At 48.7% G+C, this 23,954-nt stretch overlaps 2 protein-coding genes across 7 annotated transcripts in view; both read left to right on the top strand.

Moving 5' to 3' along the window:
- adhfe1 (alcohol dehydrogenase iron containing 1) overlaps positions 1 to 13,918 on the top strand; it is a 31,105-nt gene extending 17,187 nt beyond the window's left edge. For 2 of the 3 annotated variants that reach the window (XM_041991867.1, XM_041991866.1), the window contains exons 12-14: positions 12,881 to 12,977; positions 13,298 to 13,455; positions 13,528 to 13,918. In XM_041991867.1, coding sequence (XP_041847801.1) covers positions 12,881 to 12,977; positions 13,298 to 13,455; positions 13,528 to 13,611 — 339 coding nt within the window. In that variant the 3' untranslated portion in view covers positions 13,612 to 13,918. Of the gene's footprint in view, positions 1 to 12,824; positions 12,978 to 13,297; positions 13,456 to 13,527 lie in introns of those variants that run through there. The other variant, XM_041991868.1, reaches the window with a different exon arrangement.
- A 3,328-nt stretch (positions 13,919 to 17,246) lies between these two features.
- Positions 17,247 to 23,954, top strand: part of si:dkey-97a13.12 (jouberin) — a 17,546-nt gene continuing 10,838 nt past the window's right edge. For all 4 annotated transcript variants that reach the window (XR_006011230.1, XR_006011229.1, XM_041991882.1 and 1 more), the window contains exons 1-4: positions 17,247 to 17,660; positions 18,651 to 18,688; positions 19,854 to 20,021; positions 20,399 to 20,493. Coding sequence is in view for 2 of the 4 variants with exons in the window: in XM_041991882.1 (XP_041847816.1) it covers positions 17,594 to 17,660; positions 18,651 to 18,688; positions 19,854 to 20,021; positions 20,399 to 20,493 (368 nt within the window). In the remaining 2 variants the exon portion in view is untranslated. The remainder of the gene's footprint in view (positions 17,661 to 18,650; positions 18,689 to 19,853; positions 20,022 to 20,398; positions 20,494 to 23,954) is intronic.

The raw sequence follows: 23,954 nt of genomic DNA, 5'->3' as shown, positions 1-23,954 counted from the left end.
TACCCAGGCCTCCGTTTCCCCTCCGTTACTCTTCTACCCAGGCCTCCGTTTCCCCTCCGTTACTCTTCTACCCAGGCCTCCGTTTCCCCTCCGTTTCCTCTTCTACCCAGGCCTCCGTTTCCCCTCCGTTACTCTTCTACCGAGGCCTCCGTTTCCCCTCCGTTTCTCTTCTACCCAGGCCTCCGTTACTCTTCTACCCAGGCCTCCGTTTCCCCTCCGTTTCCTCTTCTACCCAGGCCTCCGTTTCCCCTCCGTTACTCTTCTACCCAGGCCTCCGTTTCCCCTCCGTTTCTCTTCTACCCAGGCCTCCGTTTCCCCTCCGTTACTCTCCTACCCAGGCCTCCGTTTCCCCTCCCTTTCTCTTCTACCCAGGCCTCCGTTTCCCCTTCGTTTCCTCTTCTACCCAGGCCTCCATTTCCCCTCCGTTTCCTCTTCTACCCAGGCCTCCGTTTCCCCTCCGTTTCCTCTTCTACCCAGGCCTCCGTTTCCCCTCCGTTTCCTCTTCTACCCAGGCCTCCGTTTCCCCTCCGTTACTCTTCTACCCAGGCCTCCGTTTCCCCTCCGTTTCCTCTTCTACCCAGGCCTCCATTTCCCCTCCGTTACTCTTCTACCCAGGCCTCCGTTTCCCCTCCGTTACTCTTCTACCCAGGCCTCCGTTTCCCCTCCGTTTCTCTTCTACCCAGGCCTCCGTTTCCCCTCCGTTACTCTCCTACCCAGGCCTCCGTTTCCCCTCCCTTTCTCTTCTACCCAGGCCTCCGTTTCCCCTTCATTTCCTCCTACCCAGGCCTCCATTTCCCCTCCGTTTCCTCTTCTACCCAGGCCTCCGTTTCCCCTCCGTTTCCTCTTCTACCCAGGCCTCCGTTTCCCCTCCGTTTCCTCTTCTACCCAGGCCTCCGTTTCCCCTCCGTTACTCTTCTACCCAGGCCTCCGTTTCCCCTCCGTTTCCTCTTCTACCCAGGCCTCCATTTCCCCTCCGTTACTCTTCTACCCAGGCCTCCGTTTCCCCTCCGTTTCTCTTCTACCCAGGCCTCCGTTTCCCCTCCGTTACTCTCCTACCCAGGCCTCCGTTTCCCCTCCATTTCTCTTCTACCCAGGCCTCCGTTTCCCCTTCGTTTCCTCTTCTACCCAGGCCTCCTTTTCCCCTCCGTTACTCTTCTACCCAGGCCTCCGTTTCCCCTTCGTTTTCTCTTCTACCCAGGCCTCCATTTCCCCTCCGTTTCCTCTTCTACCCAGGCCTCCGTTTCCCCTCCGTTTCCTCTTCTACCCAGGCCTCCGTTTCCCCTCCGTTTCCTCTTCTACCCAGGCCTCCGTTTCCCCTCCGTTACTCTTCTACCCAGGCCTCCGTTTCCCCTCCGTTACTCTTCTACCCAGGCCTCCGTTTCCCCTCCGTTTCCTCTTCTACCCAGGCCTCCGTTTCCCCTCCGTTACTCTTCTACCCAGGCCTCCGTTTCCCCTCCGTTACTCTTCTACCCAGGCCTCCGTTTCCCCTCCGTTTCCTCTTCTACCCAGGCCTCCGTTTCCCCTCCGTTACTCTTCTACCGAGGCCTCCGTTTCCCCTCCGTTTCTCTTCTACCCAGGCCTCCGTTTCCCCTCCGTTTCCTCTTCTACCCAGGCCTCCGTTTCCCCTCCGTTTCCTCTTCTACCCAGGCCTCCGTTTCCCCTCCGTTACTCTTCTACCCAGGCCTCCGTTTCCCCTCCGTTTCCTCTTCTACCCAGGCCTCCGTTTCCCCTCCGTTACTCTTCTACCGAGGCCTCCGTTTCCCCTCCGTTTCTCTTCTACCCAGGCCTCCGTTTCCCCTCCGTTTCCTCTTCTACCCAGGCCTCCGTTTCCCCTCCGTTACTCTTCTACCCAGGCCTCCGTTTCCCCTCCGTTTCCTCTTCTACCCAGGCCTCCGTTTCCCCTCCGTTACTCTTCTACCGAGGCCTCCGTTTCCCCTCCGTTTCTCTTCTACCCAGGCCTCCGTTTCCCCTCCGTTACTCTCCTGCCCAGGCCTCCGTTTCCCCTCCGTTTCCTCTTCTACCCAGGCCTCCTTTTCCCCTCCGTTACTCTTCTACCCAGGCCTCCATTTCCCCTCTGTTACTCTACTGCCCAGGCCTCCGTTTCCTCTTCTACCCAGGCCTCCGTTTCCCCTCCGTTTCCTCTTCTACCCAGGCCTCCGTTTCCCCTCCGTTTCCTCTTCTGCCCAGGCCTCCGTTTCCCCTCCGTTTCCTCTTCTGCCCAGGCCTCCGTTTCCCCTCCGTTTCCTCTTCTACCCAGGCCTCCGTTTCCCCTCCGTTTCCTCTTCTGCCCAGGCCTCCGTTTCCTCTTCTACCCAGGCCTCCGTTTCCCCTCCGTTTCCTCTTCTACCCAGGCCTCCGTTTCCCCTCCGTTTCCTCTTCTACCCAGGCCTCCGTTTCCCCTCCGTTTCCTCTTCTGCCCAGGCCTCCGTTTACTCTTCTACCCAGGCCTCCATTTCCCCTCCGTTTCCTCTTTTACCCAGGCCTCCGTTTCCCCTCCATTTCCTCTTCTACCCAGGCCTCCGTTTCCCCTCCGTTTCCTCTTCTGCCCAGGCCTCCGTTTCCCCTCCGTTACTCTTCTACCCAGGCCTCCGTTTCCCCTCCGTTACTATTCTGCCCAGGCCTCCGTTTCCCCTCCGTTACTCTTCTGCCCAGGCCTCCGTTTCCCCTCCGTTACTCTTCTGCCCAGGCCTCCGTTTCCCCTCCGTTTAATTTTCTACCCAGGCCTCCGTTTCCCCTCTGTTACTCTTCTACCCAGGCCTCCGTTTCCCCTCTGTTACTCTTCTGCCCAGGCCTCCGTTTCCCCTCTGTTACTCTTCTGCCCAGGCCTCCGTTTACTTTTCTACCCAGGCCTCCATTTCCCCTCCGTTTCCTCTTTTACCCAGGCCTCCGTTTCCCCTCCATTTCCTCTTCTACCCAGGCCTCCGTTTCCCCCCCGTTTCCTCTTCTACCCAGGCCTCCGTTTCCCCTCCGTTTCCTCTTCTGCCCAGGCCTCCGTTTCCCCTCCGTTACTCTTCTACCCAGGCCTCCGTTTCCCCTCCGTTACTATTCTGCCCAGGTCTCCGTTTCCCCTCCGTTACTCTTCTGCCCAGGCCTCCGTTTCCCCTCCGTTACTCTTCTGCCCAGGCCTCCGTTTCCCCTCCGTTACTCTTCTGCCCAGGCCTCCGTTTCCCCTCCGTTTAATTTTCTACCCAGGCCTCCGTTTCCCCTCTGTTACTCTTCTACCCAGGCCTCCATTTCCCCTCTGTTACTCTTCTGCCCAGGCCTCCGTTTCCCCTCCGTTACTCTTCTGCCCAGGCCTCCGTTTCCCCTCCGTTACTCTTCTACCCAGGCCTCCGTTTCCCCTCCGTTTACTTTTCTACCCACGCCTCCGTTTCCCCTCTGTTACTCTTCTACCCAGGCCTCCGTTTCCCCTCCGTTACTCTTCTGCCCAGGCCTCCGTTTCCCCTCCGTTTCCTCTTCTACCCAGGCCTCCGTTTCCCCTCCGTTACTCTTCTACCCAGGACTCCGTTTCCTCTTCTACCCAGGCCTCCGTTTCCCCTCCGTTACTCTTCTACCCAGGCCTCCGTTTCCCCTCCGTTTCCTCTTCTACCCAGGCCTCCGTTTCCCCTCCATTTACTCTTCTACCCAGGCCTCCATTTCCCCTCTGTTACTCTACTGCCCAGGCCTCCGTTTCCCCTCCGTTACTCTTCTACCCAGGCCTCCATTTCCCCTCTGTTACTCTTCTGCCCAGGCCTCCGTTTCCCCTCCGTTACTCTTCTACCCAGGCCTCCGTTTCCCTTCCGTTTCCTCTTCTGCCCAGGCCTCCGTTTCCCCTCCGTTTCCTCTTCTACCCAGGCCTCCGTTTCCCCTCCGTTTCCTCTTCTACCCAGGCCTCCGTTTCCCCTCCGTTTCCTCTTCTGCCCAGGCCTCCGTTTACTCTTCTACCCAGGCCTCCATTTCCCCTCCGTTTCCTCTTTTACCCAGGCCTCCGTTTCCCCTCCGTTTCCTCTTTTACCCAGGCCTCCGTTTCCCCTCCGTTTCCTCTTCTACCCAGGCCTCCGTTTCCCCTCCGTTTCCTCTTCTACCCAGGCCTCCGTTTCCCCTCCGTTTCCTCTTTTACCCAGGCCTCCGTTTCCCCTCCGTTTACTCTTCTACCCAGGCCTCCATTTCCCCTCCGTTTCCTCTTTTACCCAGGCCTCCGTTTCCCCTCCATTTCCTCTTCTACCCAGGCCTCCGTTTCCCCTCCGTTTCCTCTTCTACCCAGGCCTCCGTTTCCCCTCCGTTACTCTTCTACCCAGGCCTCCGTTTCCCCTCCGTTGCTATTCTGCCCAGGTCTCCGTTTCCCCTCCGTTACTCTTCTGCCCAGGCCTCCGTTTCCCCTCCGTTACTCTTCTGCCCAGGCCTCCGTTTCCCCTCCGTTACTCTTCTGCCCAGGCCTCCGTTTCCCCTCCGTTTAATTTTCTACCCAGGCCTCCGTTTCCCCTCTGTTACTCTTCTACCCAGGCCTCCATTTCCCCTCTGTTACTTTTCTACCCACGCCTCCGTTTCCCCTCTGTTACTCTTCTACCCAGGCCTCCCTTTCCCCTCCGTTTCCTCTTTTACCCAGGCCTCCGTTTCCCCTCCGTTACTCTACTGCCCAGGCCTCCGTTTCCCCTCCGTTTCCTCTTCTACCCAGGCCTCCGTTTCCCCTCCGTTACTCTTCTGCCCAGGCCTCCGTTTCCCCTCCGTTTCCTCTTCTACCCAGGCCTCCATTTCCCCTCCGTTACTCTTCTACCCAGGCCTCCGTTTCCCCTCCGTTTCTCTTCTACCCAGGCCTCCGTTACTCTTTTACCCAGGCCTCCGTTTCCCCTCCGTTACTCTTCTACCCAGGCCTCCGTTTCCCTCCGTTACTCTTCTACCCAGGCCTCCGTTTACTCTTCTACCCAGGCCTCCGTTTCCCCTCTGTTACTCTACTGCCCAGGGCTCCGTTTCCCCTCCGTTTCCTCTTCTGCCCAGGCCTCCGTTTCCTCTTCTACCCAGGCCTCCGTTTCCCCTCCGTTTCCTCTTCTGCCCAGGCCTCCGTTTCCCCTCCGTTTCCTCTTCTGCCCAGGCCTCCGTTTCCCCTCCGTTTCCTCTTCTGCCCAGGCCTCCGTTTCCCCTCCGTTTCCTCTTCTACCCAGGCCTCCGTTTCCCCTCCGTTACTCTTCTACCCAGGCCTCCGTTTCCCCTCCGTTTCCTCTTCTACCCAGGCCTCCGTTTCCCCTCCGTTACTCTTCTACCCAGGCCTCCGTTTCCTCTTCTACCCAGGCCTCCGTTTCCCCTCCGTTACTCTTCTACCCAGGCCTCCGTTTCCCCTCCGTTTCCTCTTCTACCCAGGCCTCCGTTTCCTCTTCTACCCAGGCCTCCGTTTCCCCTCCATTTACTCTTCTACCCAGGCCTCCATTTCCCCTCTGTTACTCTACTGCCCAGGCCTCCGTTTCCCGTCCGTTACTCTTCTACCCAGGCCTCCGTTTCCCCTCCGTTTCCTCTTCTGCCCAGGCCTCCGTTTCCCCTCCGTTTCCTCTTCTGCCCAGGCCTCCGTTTCCCCTCCGTTTCCTCTTCTGCCCAGGCCTCCGTTTACTCTTCTACCCAGGCCTCCATTTCCCCTCCGTTTCCTCTTTTACCCAGGCCTCCGTTTCCCCTCCGTTTCCTCTTTTACCCAGGCCTCCGTTTCCCCTCCGTTTCCTCTTCTACCCAGGCCTCCGTTTCCCCTCCGTTTCCTCTTCTACCCAGGCCTCCGTTTCCCCTCCGTTTCCTCTTTTACCCAGGCCTCCGTTTCCCCTCCGTTTACTCTTCTACCCAGGCCTCCATTTCCCCTCCGTTTCCTCTTTTACCCAGGCCTCCGTTTCCCCTCCATTTCCTCTTCTACCCAGGCCTCCGTTTCCCCTCCGTTTCCTCTTCTACCCAGGCCTCCGTTTCCCCTCCGTTACTCTTCTACCCAGGCCTCCGTTTCCCCTCCGTTGCTATTCTGCCCAGGTCTCCGTTTCCCCTCCGTTACTCTTCTGCCCAGGCCTCCGTTTCCCCTCCGTTACTCTTCTGCCCAGGCCTCCGTTTCCCCTCCGTTACTCTTCTGCCCAGGCCTCCGTTTCCCCTCCGTTTAATTTTCTACCCAGGCCTCCGTTTCCCCTCTGTTACTCTTCTACCCAGGCCTCCATTTCCCCTCTGTTACTTTTCTACCCACGCCTCCGTTTCCCCTCTGTTACTCTTCTACCCAGGCCTCCCTTTCCCCTCCGTTTCCTCTTTTACCCAGGCCTCCGTTTCCCCTCCGTTACTCTACTGCCCAGGCCTCCGTTTCCCCTCCGTTTCCCCTCCGTTACTCTTCTGCCCAGGCCTCCGTTTCCCCTCCGTTTCCTCTTCTACCCAGGCCTCCATTTCCCCTCCGTTACTCTTCTACCCAGGCCTCCGTTTCCCCTCCGTTTCTCTTCTACCCAGGCCTCCGTTACTCTTTTACCCAGGCCTCCGTTTCCCCTCCGTTACTCTTCTACCCAGGCCTCCGTTTCCCTCCGTTACTCTTCTACCCAGGCCTCCGTTTACTCTTCTACCCAGGCCTCCGTTTCCCCTCTGTTACTCTACTGCCCAGGGCTCCGTTTCCCCTCCGTTTCCTCTTCTGCCCAGGCCTCCGTTTCCTCTTCTACCCAGGCCTCCGTTTCCCCTCCGTTTCCTCTTCTGCCCAGGCCTCCGTTTCCCCTCCGTTTCCTCTTCTGCCCAGGCCTCCGTTTCCCCTCCGTTTCCTCTTCTGCCCAGGCCTCCGTTTCCCCTCCGTTTCCTCTTCTACCCAGGCCTCCGTTTCCCCTCCGTTACTCTTCTACCCAGGCCTCCGTTTCCTCTTCTACCCAGGCCTCCGTTTCCCCTCCGTTACTCTTCTACCCAGGCCTCCGTTTCCTCTTCTACCCAGGCCTCCGTTTCCCCTCCGTTACTCTTCTACCCAGGCCTCCGTTTCCCCTCCGTTTCGTCTTCTACCCAGGCCTCCGTTTCCTCTTCTACCCAGGCCTCCGTTTCCCCTCCATTTACTCTTCTACCCAGGCCTCCATTTCCCCTCTGTTACTCTACTGCCCAGGCCTCCGTTTCCCCTCCGTTTCCTCTTCTGCCCAGGCCTCCGTTTCCCGTCCGTTACTCTTCTACCCAGGCCTCCGTTTCCCCTCCGTTTCCTCTTCTGCCCAGGCCTCCGTTTCCCCTCCGTTTCCTCTTCTACCCAGGCCTCCGTTTCCCCTCCGTTTCCTCTTCTACCCAGGCCTCCGTTTCCCCTCCGTTTCCTCTTCTGCCCAGGCCTCCGTTTCCCCTCCGTTTCCTCTTCTGCCCAGGCCTCCGTTTACTCTTCTACCCAGGCCTCCATTTCCCCTCCGTTTCCTCTTTTACCCAGGCCTCCGTTTCCCCTCCGTTTCCTCTTTTACCCAGGCCTCCGTTTCCCCTCCGTTTCCTCTTCTACCCAGGCCTCCGTTTCCCCTCCGTTTCCTCTTCTACCCAGGCCTGCGTTTCCCCTCCGTTTTCTCTCAGCATCTGGACCATCTGGCTCTGCGTCATGTTTGTTGTTGACCTTACACTTGGATAAAATGGGACATGATTTCCTTTTTCTTTTCATTTTTGTTTGTATACTGGAGGAAAACAAAGTATTACACAACACTTTAGCGTCCTATTATGCACACACATTGTTACTGGTTAGCTTGAATTAACTGGCTATGCTAACTTATTTACTTCCTCTTAAAAACAAAAAAATAAAACTTATATATTCATTTATTGTTTAAGCTGCCAGGCAGCAGGACCTCCTCAGAGGTTTTTTTGGGGGTAACCTGTGGACATGTTCTTGTCCCTGGGGTGCCTGGCCTTGGTGTTGGGGCGGTCGGGCCCTGTCGGGTTCCTGGGTGGGGCTCTGCTGGGGGGAATGGGTGTCCCTTGGGTCTGTTGGGTGCCTGCCCTCCGTGTGGGTAGCGCGCGGCGCTGGTGCCCCTACCCCGTCGCACCGGGGGGCTCCGGTCTGCGGGCCCCTCTGCTCTGGTCTGGGTGGGCCGCTGCTCAGTCTGCTTTGGCCATCCTGGGCTTGGTGCTCTGTGGATCTGCTGGGCCTTTGGGGCCTCGGGCTCCCCCCGTCCCCCGCTGATGCTCGGGGTGCGGCGTGATCACGGCCCCCTTGCAAGCACACATTTCTTCCTTGTTGCATGGCCACACACGCACGTTCACACATGCACGCTCACAAACGTGCTCGTCTCTCCATCTGCTTCTGACTAGATGTTGCTGATGTGTGTGTGTTGGTACGTTTCTCTGCAGGTACGTTTGATGACTACTGTACTTTTCATATCATTATCCTATTTTTTATGTATCATGTAGTACTGTGGTAGTTTATATGGTTTTTTGTGGTGTGTTTAGGCAGCATAGACAACTGTTATTATACATTTTAATCCTGTCCTTTTCTCCCTTTTTTCCCTCTTCCTCTATCTATCTAAAGAAAATTACGATACGATTACGATAAAATAATAAAAATATGAAGGGCAGCCATGTATATAACATGTATATAACATGTATATAACATGTCTCCCTTGGTAGAGCAAATCTGTCAAGCAAAATATGGCACACAGACCACGTTCTGTATGTTAGGATGCTGGACAGGACAGGGTAAAAAAAATAAATATTCCGATTTGTCACACTGAAATCCACATCAAGAGCAACACCGGCTAATTGAGAAGTTCGGGAAGATTTCCAGTGGGCCACGTTATTTTTGGGCCGGTGTCCCGACGGATGTTTGATGAGCGCTGCGTGGCAGCATGGCGTCGGAGTGGCGTAGCGTTGGAGCAGCAGCGTGGCGTCATGGCAGCAGCGTGGCGTCATGGCAGCAGCATGGCGTCATGGCAGCGTGGCATCGTAGCAGCAGCGTGGCTTCATGGCGGCAGCGTGGCGTTGGAGCAGCAGCGTGGCGTCATGGCGGTAGCGTGGCGTTGAAGCAGCAGCGTGGCGTCATGGCGGTAGCGTGGCGTTGAAGCAGCAGCGTGCCAGCAGCGTGGCGTCGTGATAGCGTGGCGTTGGAGCAGCAGCGTGGCGTCATGGCGGCAGTGTGGCGTTGGAGCAGCAGCGTGGCTTCATGGCGGCAGCGTGGCGTTGGAGCAGCAGCGTGGCGTCATGGCGGTAGCGTGGCGTTGAAGCAGCAGCGTGGCGTCATGGCGGTAGCGTGGCGTTGAAGCAGCAGCGTGCCAGCAGCGTGGCGTCGTGGCGGCAGTGTGGCGTTGAAGCAGCAGCGTGCCAGCAGCGTGGCGTCATGGCGGCAGTGTGGCGTTGAAGCAGCAGCGTGGCGTCATGGCGGCAGTGTGGCGTTGGAGCAGCAGCGTGGCGTTGGAGCAGCAGCGTGCCAGCAGCGTGGCGTCGTGGTAGCGTGGCGTTGGAGCAGCAGCGTGGCGTCATGGTGGCAGTGTGGCGTTGGAGCAGCATCGTGGCGTCAGGGCGGCAGCGTGGCGTTGGAGCAGCAGCGTGGCGGCAGTGTGGCGTTGGAGCAGCATCGTGGCGTCATGGCGGCAGCGTGGCGTTGGAGCAGCAGCGTGGCGTCGTGGTAGCGTGGCGTTGGAGCAGCAGCGTGGCGTCATGGCGGTAGCGTGGCGTTGGAGCAGCAGCATGGCAGCAGCGTGGCGTCGTGGTAGCGTGGCGTTGGAGCAGCAGCGTGGCGTCATGGGGCAGCGTGGCGTTGGAGCAGCAGCATGGCAACAGCGTGGCGTCGTGGTAGCGTGGCGTTGGAGCAGCAGCATGGCAGCAGCGTGGCGTCATGGTAGCGTGGCGTTGTAGCAGCTGCATGGCGTCATGGCGGCAGCATGGCGTTGGAGCAGCAGCATGGCGTCATGGCAGCAGCGTAGCATTGGAGCAGCAGCGTGGCGTCATGGCGGCAGTGTGGCGTCGGAGCAGCAGCATGGCAGCAGTGTGGCATCGTGGTAGCGTGGCGTTGGAGCAGCAGCATGGCAGCAGCGTGGCGTCGTGGTAGCGTGGCGTTGGAGCAGCAGCATGGCGTCATGGCAGCAGCGTGGCGTTGGAGCAGCAGCATGGCATCATGGCGGCAGCGTGGCGTTGGAGCAGCAGCGTGGCGTTGGAGCAGCAGCATGGCAGCAGCGTGGCGTTGGAGCAGCAGCATGGCGTCATGGCGGCAGCGTGGCAGCAGAACAGAGACTTTATTTTCTATCATATTTATAGTTTTTGGTTTTCATTCATTGGTAATGAGGCTGAGTCGGTTTTCTTTATTGTTTTGTTTTTTTAAATTTCTCCCAGTTCCAGTAAAATGTTCTTTAGAAATTAAAGTTTATTGATCTTTGGCTACTTGCATTATTAAGGCATCGTCATTATATTAGTTGGAAATTGTCTTAAAAGGAAAACATTATCGCTTTGTATAATATTATAACTTATCGCAATAATTTCTGTAAAAATTATCGCACAGCAAAATTTGTTATCCTAGTCGTACCTCATTAGTCTCAGTCGACACCTTTGGATCCTGGAGGGAAGCTCAGTTAGAGCTTGATAAATGCCTCCTAAAGAGAAACCGCTCACAGCATCATGTCAGTCCCAAAGCTGGTTTTTCCAGCTGTGCTCACCTCTGCTCCGTTCCCATCATGGAGCGTAAAGCGTACGCCACGGGCCTCCGCTCGCTCAAGAGAACAGCACCCTAAAACAGGAGTAACTGTTCCACCATGACGGCTGCAGCGCTCCAAGGAAGGCTTGTCCTCTTCCTCCAGCTCCCCTGCCCCGCTGCCACGACAGCCTTCACTGAAGAGAAGGCGCTGAGGAAGCAGCCGAGGAGGCAGCTGAGGAAGCAGCCGAGGAGGCAGCCGAGGAATCAGCCGAGGAGGCAGCCGAGGAAGCAGCCGAGGAGGCAGCCTGCTCGCTGCTCTGGACGAGGCCAGATTCTGCAGCCACGAGGCCGATGCTACCCAAAGTCCCTGGAGACACCAGAACCGTGCAACGCTGTCTAATGACGCCTCGTAAAGACGCTTTCACACCGTTTGTACTTTGTTTAAATATTCAGTACTTTTACACTGGTTTTAGTTATTTATGTGCAGCGGCTGTTTTGCTTTCCCTTTTTCTTTCTTTTTCTTTTTCAAGAGTTCATTCGCACAGCTGTTTGCACTCTGCTTTCTACTTTGTATAAAGTTCATTCGCTCATTAAAGCGAATCGTTAGCAGTTCCTCGTTGAACTCCGATGTTTCACTGACTGGTTTGCGCTTCATTTATTCATTGCAAACATGTCTTTGTCTTTTTCTTCTTCTTGTCTTTCTCATAATTCATCTTGGTTTGGTGTGCACATTAAAAATCCTCATTTGCAGCCTTCGTATGTTTGTTGTATCACCACATGCAGAGTTTAACTGCAGCATAAGTAAAACGGACGGCGAGGACTTTGAGCCCTAAAACACAGGAAATCAAATGGGGTGAAAAAAATCTGCTGAACCGTCCACGGCAGGTAACGTCAGGGCGCGGGCCTCTGAGACGAGACGGTTCGTCAAATGTGATGAAGCTGCAGTCTCCCAGCGTCCTCTCCGCCTCTCCCCAGCTTCATCCTCCATCACCACATCAAAGTAGGAGGGATGTATCGTCTGGTTTCGGTGTTACTGTCATCAGCGTAGGACAAAAATGTCTTTACCCATCTCGCTAAGAGGCCTTACACGATTGGTGTTCTAAAACAGGAAATACTGAAGCAAAGCTTTGAGAAACTGGATTTACCAGCTGACAGCAGCCCTGCTGCCTCCTGCAGATCCAGAAAGAAGCTGCAGCATGATGCTGTTTCCCTGCGCTCCATGTAACGTGCCTGAGCTGCACGGACGCCGCGAGAATACTTCAGACCGCGCTGACTGCTTCTTCTAGCATCAGGTCTTTGTCCAGCTGCATTCGCTCAGATTTGTGCCTCTCCGTCCCACCACTAACCGGTCTCTACTCACCTTGTGGAGAAACTCCACAGCTGCAGTTTTCTGCATAGTGCCATGATGAAAAGTCCACTGTGTCACTGGCTTGTTGTTTCCATTGGTTGGATTTCACTATTTCGTAAATCACATTCTTTCTGGGCACAAAGTAGGACTCAGACTTTTGTTTTACGTGATCATGCTGCTCTCGTTCAGCCCAGGAAAGACTTGGCCTGCGCATCCCACATGCAGTAGGTTAGCGTGTGAACTCGGTTAGCTTCCCAGCTCAAGAGAAGTTTGCTGGCTAATCTGAAATGTTGAAACCTCCAGGTCCATCTGTCCCAGTCGAGTGGTTTCATGAAATCGAACGCTTCTGGTGGATGAATGTGAAGGTGGTGCTCGGTGCTGTAGTGGCCTGCTGCTGCGGAGGCTGTAAGGTGGAGGTGCTGGCGCTGTTGTCCTGCCAGACAGAAACCTTCACAACGCTCACGTTATTCCCCTCACACGTCTACTCATTACTGCCACAGCGCTTCTGGTACCACGATTCCCTGCCCTGCCTACCTCCACCCATCCTGCCCCCCCTACCTCCACCCATCCTGCCCCCACATTCCGGCCCCGCCTACCTCCACCCATCCTGCCCCCACATCCTGCCCTGCCTACCTCCACCCATTTTGACCTCCCCCTTCCTGCCCCATTTACCTCCACCCATCCCAGTCCCTCATCCTGCCCATCCTACCTCCACCTGTCCACAGATCTGAACAAAAGAACTGAATGTTGCAGCTTTAATGTTAAACCTGATTCAACTTCGAGGCTCCGCCTACTTCCTAAGAGTTAATTTTTCAATGATTGACAGGTGTTGTGCCAGTGAGGGGGCGGAGCCTGACACATGACCTAAATTTGAGCTAAAACCACATCCGACTTATGTGATGCTCCCTTTGAAATTTCACGCAGACATTTGTGTTTCTTTCTCAGGACAAAATCTATATCTGTGTGTGTGTGTCGGTGTGTGTGTGTGTGGGTGTTTCCAGCCTCATGGACTCTCGGTCGTCCTCACTTCTCCGGCTGTCTTTAACTTCACAGCACCGATGTGTCCAGAGCGCCACCTGGAGGCTGCAGAGATCCTTGGTACCTAAACGCCTCACTCACACACACACACACACACACACACTTCCTGTTTGTCTTGATGTTGCTGTTGTGAAGTACCAATTTCTGAGGGACATTAAATGCACCATTCAACTGAACTGCTGATCATCTGTAGAACCGATTCAGATCTGATGTGGTCCATGAGAGTCGTCTCTATATTTCTAATCATCAAGCTGTCTTTTCCTCTGAGTTTCCACCCCAGACTGACCCACATGGTCCTGGTTTTTCTTCTGATCCTGGTGGCAATAACCAACATGTAAAACATAGAGGGACGTTTCTTTTACTCTCTGTGGTGCGTTCAGGTGCAGACGTGAGGCGGGTGAAACGGCAGGACGCTGGGGCCGTTTTGGCCGACACACTGCGTCACTTCCTGTTTGACCTGCAGGTGGAGGATGGGCTGGTTGCCGTGGGTTACAGCAAGGCTGACATCCCAGCACTGGTGAAGGGGACCATCCCTCAGGTGAGTCATGTGACCAGGAGATCAGCTGTTTGCGTTCCGCGTCTGAGTCATTTCTTCTTCTGGTGCCTGCAGGAGCGCGTCACCAAACTGTCTCCCCGAGGACACACGGAGGAGGACCTGAGCCGGCTGTTTGAGGCCTCCCTGAAGCTGTACTGAGGAGCAGCTGCTGTTCCTCCTGCTGCCACCAGAGGGTGCTGATGGTCTGTGGCATCAGGACACAGTAACTGATCAGATCATCATCGATCAGATGAGGATCAATAAATGTTCACACTTACAAACACTTTATTGACTCAGCTGCTGAACTGATTCATGAGCTGATCAATGCTCAATCAGAACAGTTTTAATGTATAACTGCAAACATTTTCATTTGACAGAATCTGTGATAGAAATCAGTAAAAAGTGAAGTTTGTTTAGTTCTGTTTGAATTTGTTTGAAAGAGAAAAATAAACCAAGTTAAAAGTTGTTTATTTGTCACATGCACGAAGTCGTACATGCATCTGAGGCAGCGCACAGCCATCCACCGTTAGTAAAAACCAACACGGTCATAAACTAAAAAGATAATAAATATTAAATCTAATGCGCCACCGTGCAGCGATGTGCTGCTACAGGCTGACTACATGTATGTTACTTTTTACTACCTAAGTTACTATTACTACAGTATTACTGTTACTTTTTACTACATAAGTTACTATTACTACAGTATTACTGTTACTTTTTACTACATGAGTTACTATTACTACAGTATTACTTTTACTTTTTACTACATGAGTTACTATTACTACAGTATTACTTTTACTTTTACTACATAAATTACTATTACTACAGTATTACTGTTACTTTTTACTACATGAGTTACTATTACTACAGTATTACTTTTACTTTTACTACATAAATTACTATTACTACAGTATTACTTTTACTTTTTACTACATGAGTTACTGTTACTACAGTATTACTGTTACTTTTTACTACATAAGTTACTATTGCTACAGTATTACTGTTATTTTTTACTACATAAGTTACTATTACTACAGTATTACTGTTACTTTTTACTACATAAGTTACTATTACTACAGTATTAATGTTACTTTTTACTACATAAGTTACTATTACTACAGTATTACTGTTACTTTTTACTACATAAGTTACTATTACTACAGTATTACTGTTACTTTTTACTACATGAGTTACTATTACTACAGTATTACTTTTACTTTTACTACATAAATTACTATTACTACAGTATTACTTTTACTTTTTACTACATGAGTTACTGTTACTACAGTATTACTGTTACTTTTTACTACATAAGTTACTATTGCTACAGTATTACTGTTATTTTTTACTACATAAGTTACTATTACTACAGTATTACTGTTACTTTTTACTACATAAGTTACTATTACTACAGTATTACTGTTACTTTTTACTACATAAGTTACTATTACTACAGTATTAATGTTACTTTTTACTACATAAGTTACTATTGCTACAGTATTAGTGTTATTTTTTACTACAAAAATTACTATTACTACAGTATTACTGTTACTTTTTACTACATAAGTTACTATTACTACAGTATTACTGTTACTTTTTACTACATGAGTTACTATTACTACAGTATTACTGTTACTTTTTACTACATAATTTACTATTACTACAGTATTACTGTTACTTTTTACTGCATGAGTAACTATTACTACAGTATTACTTTTACTTTTTACTACATGAGTTACTGTTACTACAGTATTACTGTTACTTTTTACTACATAAGTTACTATTGCTACAGTATTACTGTTATTTTTTACAACATAAGTTACTATTACTACAGTATTACTGTTACTTTTTACTACATAAGTTACTATTGCTACAGTATTACTGTTATTTTTACTACAAAAATTACTATTACTACAGTATTACTGTTACTTTTTACTACATAAGTTACTATTACTACAGTATTACTGTTACTTTTTACTACATGAGTTACTATTACTACAGTATTACTGTTACTTTTTACTACATGAGTTACTATTACTACAGTATTACTGTTACTTTTTACTACATAAGTTACTATTACTACAGTATTACTGTTACTTTTTACTGCATGAGTAACTATTACTACAGTATTACTGTTACTTTTTACTACATGAGTTACTATTACTACAGTATTACTTTTACTTTTACTACATAAATTACTATTACTACAGTATTACTGTTACTTTTTACTACATGAGTTACTATTACTACAGTATTAATGTTACTTTTTACTACATAAGTTACTATTGCTACAGTATTACTGTTATTTTTTACTACAAAAATTACTATTACTACAGTATTACTGTTACTTTTTACTAAATTAGTTACTATTACTACAGTATTACTGTTACTTTTTACTACATAAGTTACTATTACTACAGTATTAATGTTACTTTTTACTACATAAGTTACTATTACTACAGTATTACTGTTACTTTTTACTACAAAAATTACTATTACTGCAGTATTACTGTTACTTTTTACTACATGAGTTACTATTACTACAGTATTACTGTTACTTTTTACTACATAAATTACTATTACTACAGTATTACTGTTACTTTTTACTACATGAGTTACTATTACTACAGTATTACTGTTACTTTTTACTACATAAGTTACTATTACTACAGTATTACTGTTACTTTTTACTACAAAAGTTACTATTACTACAGTATTACTGTTACTTTTTACTACATAAGTTACTATTACTACAGTATTACTGTTACTTTTTACTACATAAGTTACTATTGCTACAGTATTACTGTTATTTTTTACTACATAAGTTACTATTACTACAGTATTACTGTTACTTTTTACTACATAAGTTACTATTGCTACAGTATTACTGTTATTTTTTACTACATAAGTTACTATTGCTACAGTATTACTGTTATTTTTTACTACATAAGTTACTATTACTACAGTATTACTGTTACTTTTTACTACATGAGTTACTATTACTACAGTATTACTGTTACTTTTTACTACATGAGTTACTATTACTACAGTATTACTGTTACTTTTTACTACATAAGTTACTATTACTACAGTATTACTGTTACTTTTTACTGCATGAGTAACTATTACTACAGTATTACTGTTACTTTTTACTACATGAGTTACTATTACTACAGTATTACTTTTACTTTTACTACATAAATTACTATTACTACAGTATTACTGTTACTTTTTACTACATGAGTTACTATTACTACAGTATTAATGTTACTTTTTACTACATAAGTTACTATTGCTACAGTATTACTGTTATTTTTTACTACAAAAATTACTATTACTACAGTATTACTGTTACTTTTTACTAAATGAGTTACTATTACTACAGTATTACTGTTACTTTTTACTACATAAGTTACTATTACTACAGTATTAATGTTACTTTTTACTACATAAGTTACTATTACTACAGTATTACTGTTACTTTTTACTACAAAAATTACTATTACTGCAGTATTACTGTTACTTTTTACTACATGAGTTACTATTACTACAGTATTACTGTTACTTTTTACTACATAAATTACTATTACTACAGTATTACTGTTACTTTTTACTACATGAGTTACTATTACTACAGTATTACTGTTACTTTTTACTACATAAGTTACTATTACTACAGTATTACTGTTACTTTTTACTACAAAAGTTACTATTACTACAGTATTACTGTTACTTTTTACTACATAAGTTACTATTACTACAGTATTACTGTTACTTTTTACTACATAAGTTACTATTGCTACAGTATTACTGTTATTTTTTACTACATAAGTTACTATTACTACAGTATTAATAATCATTCTTTTCTATCTTCATCCTGCTGGCCAGTCTGGACCCTGCAGAGTTCCAGTTTTTGTCTCCAGCCCGGATGTTTGACCTCCTAATGTAGACGATGTCCACAGTGTGTGTTATTTGTGTGTGTGTGTGGGTGTGTGTGTGTAGGTGTGTGTGTGTGTGTGTGTGTGTGTTATTTGTGTGTGTGTGTGTGGGTGTGTGTGTGTAGGTGTGTGTGTGTGTGTGTGTGTGTGGGATTACTGTTGCAGGTATTTAAGCTCTCCGTGTCAGAGTGTGAACACACAACATGCAGCAGATCTACAGGCAGAGAGACGAACAGTTGGAGGTTTACACCACCGTCTTCTCCCCGCAAGGTCAGAAACACATCACACACACATCACACACACCATCCACCGCAAAAGCTGGACTTTTCTACCGATTTAATCTGGTGATCTAGTTTAAAATCACAGTCTAATTAAAATCCAAATTATTGATGGTTAGTTTTAAAAAGCTAGACAAGGCACCCAGATCAGCTGGGGAGGGGCCACAGGAGCCCTTCGCTCCAAACACTATGGCCTCCGTTTTTTCTCATTAAACTTCAGGAAACTCCGGGCCATCCACTCCTCCATGGAGGCATGACACGAGGCGGAAGCGAAAAGGCATCTTTCTTTTCTAGGATAGAAATATCTGGCTATCATCGGCATACAAAAGGATATATCCGCCATGCTTTCCCAGGATGGACCCTCAAGGAAGCACATACAGCAAAAACAGGAGGGGCCCCAAAACTGAACCCACCATCCTCCTCCTCTAGTTCTGGGTCACCGCCTTCTTTTTAGAATTAAAGGAAGGTGTCGCGCCATGATGACATCACACTGCTATGACATTGCACTGCTATGATGTCATGCTATTATGTAGCTGATGCATGTATCACTATTTAGCTGATACCCCACCGAGCAGGTAGCGGTACGGTTGCTGTGGAAACGCAACAGAGATCAGGGTTTACCGAACCAAGCCACTCTGACCCGCAACGCTGGGTGGAAATGGGGCTTAAGGGGCCCAAAACCCAGACGCGAACCATTTCTAGGGCCCTTCAGTTGTAGGTCGATAGGAGAACGGTAGGGTACGGTTAGGGCGGAGCTACTGGTCCAGTGTACTGGGAGACAGACAAATGTAGGGGGATGTGATACTGTAAGATGCAGTAATCAGGGTAACAGTCCGGGACGGAGTAAATAAAGGGCTAGTATCGTCGATAACGATACTTTTTACTGCATTATTTTCTTTTATCGCATTAACACAAACAGTTATTATTGATGAGCAGATCAATACATTTTACCCACAGAAATCTGTGTGTTTGTCTCTGTTAGTCTGCAGGACGAGGACCAGACATGTGCAGGCAAACAAGGTAAAATCCATCACACACACTCACACACTGTCAGAATTTACTCCTCACCTGAACAAACCTCCATCTCACCTGGACACACTTCCATCTCACCTGGACACACCCCCATCTCACCTGGACACACCTGCATCTCACCTGGACACACCTGCATCTCACCTGGACACACCTGCATCTCACCTGCATCTCACCTGGACACACTTCCATCTCACCTGGACACACCTGCATCTCACCTGGAACAGGTTCCAGTCTGGGAACCTGACCAAAAGGATGGGAGCTCAGGACTGGATGATGATGATGATGATGATGATAATAATAATAATAAAACTGTATAGAATAAATAAATTTAAATATAATATAAATAGATTAATAAAAAGCTTCATTGTCGCCATTATTCATCCACTCCTCATCATGCCTGGTGGAGGTAACCTGGTATGTGCAGCCAATCAGAGCCGACGGCCTCTGACCACCATGGCGACGACGGAGGCAAGGATGGTGGAGTGTCTCGCTCAAGCACACAACAACAGATTAATTGGGGAAGAGGGATTTGCACCGTCAACCTTCCAGTTATTGGACGACCTGCTCTACTGCCCTGGATTATCCCATTCAATTAGCAGAAAAATTCCAGAAACATTCCAGGAATATTCAGAAAACTCTGCAAAATTTAGGGGAAATTCGGAAAGTTCAGAAGGGTTCATGGAAGGCGGGTGGAAGAGTCCGACGGTTCGATGCTGACCAACACCTGAACATGTCGGTGCAGGTTTCTGCGTGTGTGTTAATCCCGCTTACGTCAGCGTGACCTGCGGTATTTCCAGCCGGTTGAGCCGAGCAGATTACTGCCGACAGGCGATTAACACACACACACACACAGACACTGAGTTCAGCCAATCAGACAGCCTCTTCCTGACTGTCAGTGATCAATAATCAGAGAGGAAGATCAGCCATGCCATCATCCTCAGGGAGCCTGTGAGGGACATTTTACGGCATTGGGTGGATCTGTGGAACGTGATCAATAATCTGAATAAATAAAGTTTCTGGTTTGTTTGTGATTAAAAGTGATGAAATAAAGTTTTGATCATTGACCAGCGGAGCAGGTTCAGGTGTCTGATTATTAATCTGAAACCTGCTGAACATCTGAGAATGAGTATTGATCCGATGTATTGATCCACAGGTGGTGGCGGCGAGGATCCGGTACCGGTCCCGCTGGCCGAAGGAACTGGACCTGGACCAGGGGGACCTGATCCAGGTCCTGTTTAAGGAGGACGAGGCCTGGTGGTTCGGGCGGCTGATGAACGGAGACGAGGGTTACTTCCCGGTGGCGTGCGTGGAGTCGCTGCAGGTACCGGTGCTCAGCTCAGGGATCAGCAGCTCACCTGAGCCAAGTTTACCTGCTCTGGTCCTTACAGGACACTTCCAGGGACGGATTAACTCTCCCAAGAAGATCCACCACCAAGTTCTGTCTTCAGCGCTGAGCTGATTTCAGGGATGAAAATGTTTTCTGAAGTCATCACTTCCTACAGCGCACCGTAGGCCTACAGCGCACCGTAGGCCAGCTTCCCCTAAAGCTCAGTTTAAATGTGATGAAGAGGGTGAGGAAGGCGTTGGATGTGAGGTCTGGACCAGTCTAGGATCTGAAGTCAGGGTTCAGGATCAAAAATAACCTCAGCAGCTGATTGGCCGACAGCCAGCAGTGATGTAATGCTGTTTGTGTTGCAGGGTGGAGACTCCAGCAGAGCCACACCCACCCTGCTGAGGAGGGGGTCGGTACCAGTCGTGCCGCAGACTGCAGGCGCCCCCTGTGGCTGCACAAGGTAACTACAGTACGGTGGAGACAGGAAAACCTGGTTCCGTTCTCAAAATACAGCTGAGACCAGGTCCAGGACCAGATGGTGACCCTGAACTTCAAAACTGCTTAACATTTGTTGATGTAAAAAGTAGTTCCAGGGTGACGTTCGGCACGGTGTAAAAAGTATTTCCAGGGTGACGTTCGGCACGGTGTAAAAAGTAGTTCCAGGGTGGTGTTCGGCACGGTGTAAAAAGTATTTCCAGGGTGATGTTCGGCACGGTGTAAAAAGTAGTTCCAGGGTGGTGTTCGGCACGGTGTAAAAAGTATTTCCAGGGTGATGTTCGGCACGGTGTAAAAAGTAGTTCCGGGTGGTGTTCAGCACGGTGTAAAAAGTAGTTCCAGGGTGGTGTTCGGCACGGTGTAAAAAGTAGTTCCAGGGTGATGTTCGGCACGGTGTAAAAAGTAGTTCCAGGGTGGTGTTCGGCACGGTGTAAAAAGTAGTTCCAGGGTGGTGTTCGGCACGGTGTAAAAAGTAGTTCCAGGGTGGTGTTCGGCACGGTGTAAAAAGTAGTTCCAGGGTGGTGTTCGGCACGGTGTAAAAAGTAGTTCCAGGGTGGTGTTCGGCACGGTGTAAAAAGTATTTCCAGGGTGATGTTCGGCACGGTGTAAAAAGTAGTTCCAGGGTGGTGTTCGGCACGGTGTAAAAAGTAGTTCCAGGGTGATGTTCGGCACGGTGTAAAAAGTATTTCCAGGGTGATGTTCGGCACGGTGTAAAAAGTATTTACAGGGTGATGTTCGGCACGGTGTAAAAAGTAGTTCCAGGGTGGTGTTCGGCACGGTGTAAAAAGTAGTTCCAGGGTGATGTTCGGCACGGTGTAAAAAGTAGTTCCAGGGTGGTGTTCGGCACGGTGTAAAAAGTAGTTCCAGGGTGATGTTCGGCACGGTGTAAAAAGTAGTTCCAGGGTGGTGTTCGGCACGGTGTAAAAAGTAGTTCCAGGGTGATGTTCAGCAGGGTGTAAAAAGTAGTTCCAGGGTGGTGTTCGGCACGGTGTAAAAAGTAGTTCCAGGGTGGTGTTCGGCACGGTGTAAAAAGTAGTTCCAGGGTGGTGTTCGGCACGGTGTAAAAAGTATTTCCAGGGTGATGTTCGGCACGGTGTAAAAAGTAGTTCCAGGGTGGTGTTCGGCACGGTGTAAAAAGTAGTTCCAGGGTGATGTTCGGCACGGTGTAAAAAGTATTTCCAGGGTGATGTTCGGCACGGTGTAAAAAGTATTTCCAGGGTGATGTTCGGCACGGTGTAAAAAGTAGTTCCAGGGTGGTGTTCGGCACGGTGTAAAAAGTAGTTCCAGGGTGATGTTCGGCACGGTGTAAAAAGTAGTTCCAGGGTGGTGTTCGGCACGGTGTAAAAAGTAGTTCCAGGGTGATGTTCGGCACGGTGTAAAAAGTAGTTCCAGGGTGGTGTTCGGCACGGTGTAAAAAGTAGTTCCAGGGTGATGTTCAGCATGGTGTAAAAAGTAGTTCCAGGGTGGTGTTCGGCACGGTGTAAAAAGTAGTTCCAGGGTGATGTTCGGCACGGTGTAAAAAGTAGTTCCAGGGTGGTGTTCGGCACGGTGTAAAAAGTAGTTCCAGGGTGATGTTCGGCACGGTGTAAAAAGTAGTTCCAGGGTGGTGTTCGGCACGGTGTAAAAAGTAGTTCCAGGGTGATGTTCGGCATGGTGTAAAAAGTAGTTCCAGGGTGGTGTTCGGCACGGTGTAAAAAGTAGTTCCAGGGTGATGTTCAGCATGGTGTAAAAAGTAGTTCCACTGTTGGACGGTAAGAGGTGCACAGAGTTGGATCCTTATTCTCTTTTGGTATCACACTGATCACTGCCTCTGACCATGATCCTGGGGGTCCCCCTCTGTCAGTGCATAATTATATACTTTACTTAAAGTAGGTATTAATTCATTCGAAAAGGCCTTATAGTATTCTCCTGGTAATCCATCCACTCTGGGCGTTTTGCCGTTTTTTAATTTAAGAATGCTTTTTTTAATTTCCTCCTGTGTTATAGGATGTACCATTATGTCTGCCTCCTCCGGTGTTAATTTGGCCAGTTTGGCTGATTTCAGAAATGTCTCAATCTTTTCTTTTTTTCCTGGTAATTCTTCTTCCTCATATAACTTTTGATAATAGTTAGCGAACACTTTAGTAATGTCTTTTGGTTGCGTGAGCACCTGGTTTGTAAGAGTGCATTTTATTTTGCCCACAACTCTATTAGACTGAGCTTTGCGTAACTGAAAAGCCAAGAGTCAGCTGGCCCTATTTCCGTATTCATAATATTTTCGATTTAAAAAACGTAAGGCTCCTTCTGCTTTGTATGTTAACAAATCATCTAGTTTCTGTCTGGTCTCTTTTAGTGAGTGTAATAGTTTCTGATCATGGGTCTGTTGAAACCTTAGTTCCATTTCCTTAATTTCTTTTTCCAAGTTGTTCTGCTCAGTAAGCCTCTGTTTCTTTAATCTTGAGGAGATGGCTATCACATTACCCCTCATTACAGCCTTGCTCCCTTCCCACAGGGTTGAGGGAGAAATTGTTATTGTTATTGTTTAGCTCAAAATATTCTGTTAGGGATTTTTGAAGGTCTTGTTTTATTTTTTCATCATTTAGCAAGGACACATTAAGTCTCCAGTACTTAAACTGGTTGTGTGACCCCATTTTCAGCTTGAGTGAGACTGGTGCATGGTCTGATATAGTTGTTGGTTCTATGTTATATTCACTAACTCTATGTGAATCACCGCTTGATATCAGAAACATATCCAATCGGGAATGGCTACCATGCACTTGAGACTGGAAAGTAAAATCCTTTAGTCGAGGATGCAAGTAGCGCCAGATGTCTGTTAAGCCCAGCTCCTCCATCATAGCCTTTAGGGTTTTTGTTTTTTTTATATAGGGCCCCCTCCCATTGGAAGTCTAAGTATTGCCTCACCAACCAAAATTGTTCCCTCAGCTTTGTCTGCTAACACTGAAGCTATAGTTTTGAAGAATTTGGGACAGTCTTCATTTGGGGTGCAAAGATTAAGCAGAGTAATTTTATTACCTCCAATTTCCCGTCACCATCACATACCTGCCCTCCTTATCAGCGTATGTATCTCTATGGTTAAAATAGACGTTTTTATTTATAAGAATGGCCACTCCCCTTTTCCTTCCAAAGGAGGAGGCATATACCTGGTCCACCCATTCTCTCTTTAGTTTTAGATGTTCATTTTCTGACAGGTGTGTCTCCTGGATCATCGCAATAGAGCAGTTCCTTTTAATTGGGGTGCTTATGCCCTTTACATTATAACTAATGCAACTTAAACTGTTCATACAATGGTTACATGTGTTGTGTCTGTATTTTCACCTCCCTCTCTAACCCTGAAATAACAGTAGCCCAGTACCAGAACGAACACAGGATACAGTATAACAGAACATAGTAAGTAAAGAAAACTTCCACATACCCAACCGGCATTTC

Source organism: Melanotaenia boesemani, chromosome 8 (assembly GCF_017639745.1).
Source record: "Melanotaenia boesemani isolate fMelBoe1 chromosome 8, fMelBoe1.pri, whole genome shotgun sequence".
Lineage (NCBI taxonomy): Eukaryota > Metazoa > Chordata > Actinopteri > Atheriniformes > Melanotaeniidae > Melanotaenia > Melanotaenia boesemani.
The sequence above is the reverse complement of the archived record's forward strand: the minus strand, read 5'-3'. Positions and strand labels throughout refer to the sequence as shown.